General features: G+C 37.5%; 2 protein-coding genes across 2 annotated transcripts; both read left to right on the forward strand.

Moving 5' to 3' along the window:
- Nucleotides 1-3,731: 3,731 nt before the first annotated feature.
- On the forward strand, nt 3,732-6,189 carry LOC127801120 (L-ascorbate oxidase homolog). Its single transcript, XM_052335985.1, has 8 exons — nt 3,732-3,919; nt 4,020-4,129; nt 4,212-4,482; nt 4,569-4,671; nt 4,758-5,100; nt 5,186-5,551; nt 5,650-5,728; nt 5,824-6,189. Exons 1-8 carry the CDS (start codon nt 3,788-3,790, stop codon nt 6,025-6,027), a joined length of 1,608 nt encoding a protein of 535 aa, XP_052191945.1. The 5' UTR covers nt 3,732-3,787; the 3' UTR covers nt 6,028-6,189.
- A 2,333-nt stretch (nt 6,190-8,522) lies between these two features.
- Nucleotides 8,523-10,100, forward strand: LOC127802217 (GDSL esterase/lipase At5g55050-like). The gene is made up of 5 exons (XM_052337927.1): nt 8,523-8,769; nt 8,873-9,011; nt 9,102-9,333; nt 9,477-9,726; nt 9,877-10,100. The coding sequence occupies exons 1-5, from the start codon at nt 8,523-8,525 to the stop codon at nt 10,098-10,100; spliced, it is 1,092 nt and encodes a 363-aa protein (XP_052193887.1).
- The last annotated feature ends 231 nt before the right edge of the window (nt 10,101-10,331 follow it).

Raw genomic sequence — 10,331 nt, forward strand, 5'->3', positions numbered from 1 at the left:
AAATAAAATAATGGGCATATTTTACAATTCAATTTCAGTTGGTATGAGCTAATATATTTATTTTTAAAAGTCTTTTCAATAAATATATATATATATAACAACAATAGAGATTAAGCTGTATAAAGTCACAGTTCAGTTCAGAAGCCTGTATGTAATAAATTCCAAAGTGAATTGGCAAAAGGCTTTTCAATATATTAAACTAATAAGTTGAGCTGCACGCAAAATAATTGAAAGAAACGCCAAATCATGTGGTGTTGGCACAATTTGACAAAATAATTTTCCCTTTTAACGTTGACAATGGGATCATGCACTGACGTTATTGCTAAAATAAGACGCCGGCAACTTGGCTGCAAATACAACAAAAAGAATAACGCGCCAAGCCAACCATTGAATACATAGCACACCATAAGAAGACTAAGATGGCACATCCAGCACATGCGGATCGCAATTCCACGCCGTAACCTCAACTTAATCTCGATCGATGGGTCAACCGAACCCCCCAAGCCGCCATCTCATGCATAATTTGTTCCAATTCTCAATTCGGACAACTAAGCAAATGCTATCCCCAACAATTTGTCAACCACTCGACGCTATATATGTTTACTCAACCGCGTATCTTCATTTCTTTTTCATATCTTGCTATTTCTTTTTTCTTTTTTCTTTCTTCTTTTTGATTTGGTATATTACAGGGTGTTCAGTTTTTGTACCAGTTACTCATTTGAATTCAAAAACAAGTTTTGAGTGAGAAAATGCGCAAAAATAAATATTCTTATAAAGTGATGGATCGATTACTAGAAGGATGCAAAGAGGTGTAAACCAACTAAGGGTGTATATAATTTTGAGGAGATGTAAACCTGAAAATTAGACCGAACCAATATGATTGGATAGATTCAATTCTAATTTTTTTTTTTTCTTGAGATTTATCGTATTTGCACGGTCTTCCGTCGCTCATGTCCTTAATTTCGACAAAAGAGATAAATTACAGATAGAAACTTTATCTCACTACGCAAGGGTAAAGAGTCGAACCCACAATCTACTGATGTGAATTCTAACTTATCGCAACCCAATCATTTAACATGCGCCCGAGCAACTCAATCTTAGTTTTAATTTTCTAAATTCAAGACAAGTTAAACCCTCTTATCAATGAACCCGAACCAACCCGATCACCTATTAAATAAACCCTAAAAATTCTCAATACATTACACACACACATATCAAAAATTGAATACACCGACTAAATCGTTACTAGCTAATTTTAATTGAATATTACCTAAATTTTGTTTTAGAATTTATGTTCAATAGAATAATACTTTGGAATTGAGAATCGACCCGATTCAGTGTATCTTGAACTGGATTGTTGGATCGAATTAGTTTAATTTCCTTTATCATTGGGTTTGGTTCTAAATCTAAAAAAAAATCAAAAGCAATAATACGGCAGCCGCAATGGCATCGTGGCCGTGCATTGGGCAGAAGGTTCCTTGACTGGTTGGAAAAAGGGGGGAGTTGTAAAAGGGGGAAGATGGGTTGGCAGAGTAGTGAATCCCCCGTGTGACGCGTCTGCGATCACGGGCATTGGCCCAATTTTCCAGCGAAAAAGGAAGGACCCCATCAAACCCGCTCTTCACTTGCCTTGTGTAGTAGTATGATCATCCAACGTACGCGGTTGAGTCAGTCACACAACCCTCCAATCCAGCCTGTTCTGTTAAAGCATTCACAAGACATGCAATGCGGATGCTCCCTTCCAGCTTCACTCGCGTAACAAACAAAATTGGATAATATATATATAATTGATGTCCTCTATGGCAAGCGCGCTCAAATGGTCCAAGAAGGAGACCCGCGCTTCATCTTGGTCGAGCAAGGCGAAAAGGATAGTCTTGGGCAGCTCGATTTATTAGATTTGGACAATTAGAAATCGTATGATTTTTGAGAACCTTAAGCCCTAAGTGGCGTGTATCATCTATAGGATTAAAATTTTTGTATAGAAAATAATCTTCGCCTTGTATTCTTATGTTTTAGTCCAATATAAACCAGAGCTTTAGTCGTGTATTATTTCATATTTTTTCCTGATTATGTCTAGTAATTTTTTGTACATCTTTTTGATCTATATATTTACATTTCGATCAAAAAAAAAATTAGATAATCATCATATATCATAAAATTATTATCCAATTTTAAAACATGAGATCTTGTAGAGAAATACTATAAATGTGTTTTTTACAAAAAGTTTTTATTAATATATTTTTCTCCATGTTTAGCACACGTAATTTGAGAATTATTTTGAGAAATTAACGGGCTTACGTAATGAGCCCACCCAGGTGATACTAACCATGAGTTTTAATAAAAAAAAAGTTGTTATTTGTACAAAAAATTTTGAAAATAAAAATCGTAATATAGCAACCAAGCATGAAATTTTATATGAAATACCAATTCCTACAACATTACTTTAATATTTCTATATTGTGAAAGAAAAATTCAAGAAAGCAATATAGAATTATAAAAGGGTAAATTATTAAAAAAACTAAATTATATTTTTAAATTTAGATTTAACTTTTAATTTTTTTTTATTAGAGACATCCAACTTTGTATTTCATTCCAATTCTAAAGTTGTATATAATTGCAAGCTTTGCTACTAATTGATTATGTAGCGAGCGAGCCTTGTCTTATGCCAGTTTCATCGTTACAATTATAAAATCAAGTAGTGAAATTTAATAAAATTAAATAAAAAATTAAAACTCAAATGTTTTTATCACAAAATTTAAAACTAAATCTAAATTTGTAAACACAATAAAAGTTGATAATAGCAACAAGACATGAAAATTTAAAGGACTATACTACTTATACATCAAGGGCTATCATTTGGGCTACACATATGCGCACAAATGATTAAAATATTGGTCGAGCTTCATCGTCTGGCCTCACTATCTCACGTTGTCTAACCACCTTGAATAAGAGATATTTTAGTCATGTGTCTCACCGTCTTGAGTGAGGGGTATTTTTGTCATTTTAGCTATATTGTGTAGTCTAAGATATAAGTCAAAGAATATAAATAATATTTTTTAAATTTAAATAAAATTTCTATACTACAACGTTACCGCGTCCTTGCTTATGATTACCATATTTCTAAGTTTGCTTAGTTGTATACAATGTAGTCAAATAAAAAAAAAAAAAATGCCACTATGAGAAGGCACATGTTGGAAAGCAACGTGTAACAAAATATTGCCATCTTGTTATGGACTGACTAATGCATGCTAATTAACATTAATAACCACAAAGTTTTTCCTTTAATGGCTCGTCCCATGTGCTGGTGAATGCCCCAAAATTGTGCTTTCCAAACAGTTTTCTACATTTCTTTTGTGATATTAGGCTCCAAATAGAATAGAATTTTGTATATGTATATATATATATATATTAGGTGGTAGTGTGAAGGGGGGAAGAGGGAAGCCAAGATAACGGGTGGGTCCATAACAGCCTTTCGCAAGCTCGCCAGCCCTCCCGCCTGCCTACACCGCGTTGTGTGTTAAGCCTCAACTGTCGCCCCCCGCTTCCCTCTTCGCCTTTTCCACTTCTTCTTCTTCTTTCTTCTTTCTTCTTTCTTCTTTCTTCTTCCTTCTTCCTTCCCCATAACACCATCCCACCCTTTTCCATATAAATCTATCCTAATCTTTCGTCATTCATTCATTCATTCATTCCACGGCCATTGTCTTCCTTCTCTCTCTCTCTCTCTCTCTCTCTCTCTCTCTCTCTCTCTCTCTTGTATAAACTTCTTCTTCTGTAATTAACAATTACAATGTGGCTCCATTTGTGGCATCTAGCCGGCGTTCTCTATCTTCTCGCCGGCGTCGGCGCTGAGGATCCTTACCGGTTCTTCACTTGGAACGTGACCTACGGCGACATCTATCCCCTCGGCGTTCGCCAGCAGGTTAGTTTGCACTACATTAAAACACGAGCAAATTCAAGCCTCCTAATTCTCCCAATGAAACAGTATTAACAGCTGACATTGTATTTCTGGCTATTTGCAGGGCATTTTGATAAACGGACAGTTTCCCGGTCCAGACATTTACTCCGTCACCAACGAGAACCTCATCATCAACATCTACAACAGCTTGCCCGAACCATTCCTCCTCTCCTGGTTCGTAATTTCGAAACGAAACACACTCTGGTTGGGAGAATTCAATTGATCATATAACACAGTTTAGTTGCTTTGGACACAGGAATGGAGTTCAACAGAGGAGAAATTCGTACCAAGACGGAGTGTTTGGAACCACGTGCCCCATTCCTCCCGGCAAGAACTTCACCTATCATTTGCAGGTGAAGGATCAAATCGGCAGCTTCTACTACTTTCCGTCTCTCGCTTTCCACAAAGCGGCCGGCGGGTTCGGCGGAATTCGGATTCTCAGCCGGCCGCTCATTCCCGTTCCGTTCCCTGAACCAGCTGCAGATTACACTCTTCTCATCGGAGATTGGTATAAAGCGGATCACGCGGTAATTGAATCCACATCTTTGATGCTCCATATTTGGTGAAACAAGAGATTAAGTTTCTGATCTAATTCTTGTGCTCGTGTTTGCAGAAACTGAAGGCCATTTTGGACAGGGGCCATAGGCTTCCTTTCCCTGATGGCATTCTAGTCAATGGCCGTGGACCAAATGCTGCATATTTCACAGTTGAACCAGGTAAGTTTTAGCTATAATCCACCTGTTAATGATCAGGTTATTTGAGTCCAAGAGTGTGGGTGAGTGATTGGGTGTTTGTGGCTCAGGGAAAACTTACAGGCTGAGAATATCCAATGTGGGGCTGCAAAACAGTCTCAATTTTCGGATTCAAGGGCATGAGATGAAGTTGGTTGAAGTTGAAGGGGTTCACACTGTGCAAACCATGCTTTCCTCCCTCGACATTCATGTCGGTCAATCCTACTCTGTTTTAGTTACAGCCGATCAGTCTCCTCAAAACTACTACATTGCAGTTTCCTCTCGTTTCACCAGCCGGGTGCTTAACACCACTGCGATTCTTCACTATAGCAACTCTGCCAAGCCGGCATCTGGCCTCCCACCGGCTGCTCCCACAACTGTCGACTGGTCGCTAAACCAGGCTCGTTCCATCAGGTACTCCCCTGTTCAGAATTCCATCCTTTCTTGCCCATCTAATCAACATTGTGTGTGAATGTGGTCTCCTTTATGTGAATTCCAGGACTAATCTTACTGCAAGTGGACCGAGGCCTAATCCACAGGGATCCTATCATTATGGCCTTATTAATGTCACCAGAACCATCAGGCTAGCTAATTCGGCAGCTCCTGTCAATGGCAAGCAGAGATATGGAGTTAACAGTGTGTCCTTCATCCCGGCTGACACTCCCCTTAAGCTTGCAGACTACTTCAAGATTGAAGGAGTTTTTCGCGTTGGTAGCATACCCGACAGCCCAACTGGTGCAAAAATGCACCTTGACACGTCTGTAATGGGCGCTGACTATAGGGCTTTTGTGGAGGTGGTGTTTGAGAACAAGGAAAATATCATCCAGAGTTGGCATCTTGATGGGTATTCCTTCTTCGTGGTGGGGTAAGAGCATGCTGCAACTATACTTAATTGGCACTGTACTTGGGAATATATCACCAATCACAGTATCTAAGCTGCAACTTTCTTGCCTGATTCTGCAGAATGGATGGAGGCCGGTGGAGCCCTGCTAGCCGGAAGCAGTATAATCTGATAGATACGGTATCGCGCTCCACCACGCAGGTGAATATGATCAAATCCCTTGGGATGATTTTCATCTGAAATTCTTGATCTATTTCAAATATAGCAGTAGCTAAAGCACACTGTTGGTGTTGCAGGTGTACCCTAAGTCATGGACTGCTGTGTACATAGCACTTGACAATGTCGGAATGTGGAACTTAAGAAGCGAGTTTTGGGCGCGTCAGTATCTTGGACAGCAGTTTTATCTTCGCGTTTACACGACATCTCAGTCAGTCCGAGATGAGTACCCCCTTCCAAATAATGCCCTTCTCTGTGGTAGAGCAGAGGGTAGAACCCCATGACCAATTCAATGAGACCTTATAAAGAGCGTGGAGATACCAAATTTTACAGTTTAGCATGCATGACACGAATTTGTGTAGTCGGAGGTTGAATCTGATTATTGTTGTTTGGCATTTGTTGTACTGGCAGTGAATAAAAGCAGCACTTGTTACTTCCCCAACATACATTCATGTATCCAACTGTTCTTCCTAAACTCCTAAACAGTAATATTGTTAGTTCCAAGTGATGCAAATATATCTCAAGAGAAGACTGAATTGGGATTCATATAAATTCATCTTAATTTAAACACCGATTGATGGTAAAACACTATATTTCGAAATATAAGGATATATGTTTCGAAATCAACATTTCTATTAAGTAAGTTTCAAAACCAATTATATATGTTTCGAAATATACCTTTATGTTTTAACTTGTTTCGAAACTTTTAGCTAGTTCAAAGTAATGATTTTGGCAAAGATGATTTTTTTAAGAAAGAGTATGACAAAGATGCTTGAGATCAAATATATGTTTAGATATACTTATGCTTCAAAGAACATTTGTTTTAACTTTTGAAAACAGTTCTTTTGAAAGTTTGAGCAGTGAGTAATAAGCAAGCAAAGTAATAGAATAAGTGCACACAAGATTTATAGTGGTTCGGCACTCTGGCTAATCCATTACCTTCAAGTCTTCCCACTTGAAAAATTTTCAAATCCAATCACTTTCACTAGTGACCACCACAAGAATTTTACCACGATTCACCCTAAAACCTTATACACAATGAGTTTTATGGCTCAACTCAAACCTTATAACACAATGAGTTTTGAGGCTCAACTCAAATCTTATAACAACCAACAAGATAAACAAAGTTTTATCTTTACAATCCAATGAATTTGATAGTAAAAAAATACCTTACCAATGGTTATACAAACCTCTTATAACAGCTTAGAGGTGAGGAGAGCTAAAGAGATGAGATTTCAGTTTTCGCTTGTTTCTCCTTTTTACACCATAATGTACAACAAGGATTGTATATGTTGATCTTTTTTGAAACCTTGAATAAAAGATTTGTTCATCATTTATACTTGTGTATGTATCTCTTGTGTGTATTCTTGTGTATGTACTTGTGTCCACATTTCTTGTCTTCAAACACCTACTATTTATATCAAGATATAGAAATTTGATCGTTTATAGGCGTTAGAGACAAGATTTAAAACAATGTTTCGAAACATAGCTTATTAGTTTCGAAATAATACAAATTTACACTAAGGTTTTGAAACATATATCACATGTTTCGAAACATCCAACATTTTCCGCTAGACTTGCACTTAGAGACAATATAAGGTGGGAAGCAGAATCTTAAGGAATCTTATAGGGACTAAGATTTTAAATTGGTCTCCACTTCAAATTTGAAATTTGAATTTATAGAGCATGGAGATTATATTAAAAAATGATTTGAGAAGTTTTTAGATGTAAATAAATATGTAAGACAAAAACATCTCAAATTTTTAATGTTCTGTTAACAGAAATGTCAGAGGTTTCAATACATACCATTCAGCTTTCGAAACATAGGCTTAAATCTCATAGATGTTTTGAAATATAACATGCACACTTAGAAAACTTTGAAACCTTATCAAAGGGTGTTTCGAAACATGTATAAATATATAGATAACTAAGGTTTCGAAATATAGAACATAAGTTTCGAAACATGATGCATGAACTAAAGGATTTTCAAATATTTGAATTTCGAGCCAAAACCTTTTATGTATGTTTCGAAATATAAAAAGCTTATTTCGAAATATGAGATTAATATAAAAGATTTTTCATTCTAAGACATGATTTTTCATCAAATACATTTTCTCATATATATAAAAAAATATGATACAACGAATATTTGGATATCATTAAGGATTTTAAGAGCCATTGCTTAATAAAATCTTCATAGAACTTTTTTTTTTTCTTTATGTGAAAATCTTCATAAAACTTAGCAGCCTCAACATGTGGCCGTTCTACTCACTTGTTTCAGCATAACTTCTTGTCAGCAGACTGACATGTTACAGGGAATAACAAAATCCAACATTAGCTCCCTTGTTTATGTCATAAAGGCTTAGAATTCTACGTATTAACACGGTTTTGACAAATAAATTAATCTCTGAAGACTGATTCAACCCACATCACACAATCAAAGTTAAAGAAAGGCTGCAAATATGTGTTTGGTCGGGCTCAGTTAACAGTATTATCTCTGCCCTTGTCATTTAGTCATAGGACCATCCATCTTACGGCTTCAATAGCCGGCTTTCTTCAATACCTTTGTTAAATATATCTTGGAATGTCATTCTTACAATGATTTCAGATACTCATTCCAACTGCAAACCATCTGATATATCCGCCCTATCAGCGCCATTGTTGCTGTAAAATTTGTCTCTTTTCATTAGCTTTATGAAATTTCCTCCGCCTATAAATGGCTTTCAAATTCTAAAGCTAAAGCCACCCTTTGGAGGGAAAGCAAGAGTTGACATCTCCAATGGCAAAGATGAATGCTTTTCCTTCTCCTATTGTGATCATACTGTTAGCCGGTTTCACCATCCAACTGGCTAATGCCACCGTTCCAGCCATCTTCATATTTGGGGACTCGACAGCAGATGTTGGGACAAATAGCTACTTGCCAGGCAGCTGGGCCCGAGCAGACTTCCCTCACAATGGCATTGACTTTCCCTACTCAAGACCTACTGGGAGGTTCAGTAATGGCTTAAACAGTGCTGATTTTCTCGGTTAGTATAGTATGAAATTTTCTCAAGAAACATGTACATGAATCATCTACCAAGTGTTTGTCCTTCAAAGCTAATTTAGACTTCACCATGCTTCACTGACCAGCCAAGCTAATGGGGTTTAAGAGAAGCCCATCACCCTTCTTATTTCTTATTACCCTGCCATCCGGCCTCCAGAAGCTTAAATTCAGAGGTGTCAACTTTGCTTCAGGAGGATCCGGCCTCCTTGACATTACTGGACAATCACTGGTAAGGCCTCTAATAAGTGCGCTTGAAATGCCATTTTACTGACTTCTAGCTCTCACAATTTATTCTGATGTCCAATGTCCATGGAACAAACAACAGAAGGTTGTTCCCATGTCAGAGCAGATCCAGCAGTTTGTCACAGTTCGCAACAATATTACTGCTTCTATGGGCCCCAAGGCAACAGAAGAGTTCCTCGGAAAATCCTTCTTCGGCATCAGTATTGGGAGCAATGACATATTCAGCTATTTCTGGGCTAATAGTACCATGCCTAAGGAACAATTCATTGCTATTTTGATGAGCTCATATGAGGCCTACATAAAGGTAGAACTCTTCAGTAATCCATATCAACCATAACTTGGCTGATCAAGCAAACCGAAAAAAAAAAAAAAAGGATCTGCAAAGTGGTTCTAAAAGATGTCAGTAGAATTTCTGTACCCGAAACTGAAATATTTTATGTACTGCAGGTTCTATACGGCCTTGGAGCAAGGAAATTTGGCATCATAAGCGTTCCTCCAGTAGGCTGTTGTCCATCTCAAAGGACTCTGGATCCTGCCGGGGGTTGTCTAGAGGGCATGAACGATTTTGCTCGAGCTTTCTATTCGGCGTTAGACACCCTGCTTTGTAACCTCACCTCAGAGCTTCCGAAGATGAAGTACTCACTTGGAAACACGTATGAAATGACCATGAACGTTATAAAACATCCTCATCGCTTCGGTAAGCAACTGTCTCAATAATCAATATATCATCATGTTCTTAATCTTAAAGAATCATTCTTCTCTTCAGGAAGAATTTTCCTGTCTAAAATGACTGAGCTTTCTTGGGGTGTGATCTTACTAATCTCCACTCTCCTCCATTTTCTCTCAGGTTTTAAGGATGTGGAGACAGCATGCTGTGGTGGAGGAAACCTAAATGCACAACTTCCTTGTAATGCAACAGCGAATCTATGTATGAAACGCAACGAATACCTATTCTGGGATATGTTCCACCCGACACATACTGCTTCTCAGCTGGCAGCTGTAACACTCTATGATGGTCCCCCGAGATTTGTTTCCCCAATTAACTTCCATCAATTAGTGGAGGACAATTAGCCGATGATTAATTTTCATTAATCAGTCCCTCTCTGGTTTGTGGCTAGTAATACTAACCAAATAAACGAACTTCATTGAGGCCATATGCTTCTATTTATTTTATTTTTTTCATTTGTAATAAACTATCAATTGAAAGGCATAAATGTAGAAAATTTTATATGATATTAAGACAGGGATTCATACCATCATTCTCAATGAGAATATGCAATCTCATTTCAAGAGTCATACAAA

Source organism: Diospyros lotus, chromosome 5 (genome assembly GCF_014633365.1).
Source record: "Diospyros lotus cultivar Yz01 chromosome 5, ASM1463336v1, whole genome shotgun sequence".
In the NCBI taxonomy this organism is placed as follows: Eukaryota; Viridiplantae; Streptophyta; class Magnoliopsida; order Ericales; family Ebenaceae; genus Diospyros; species Diospyros lotus.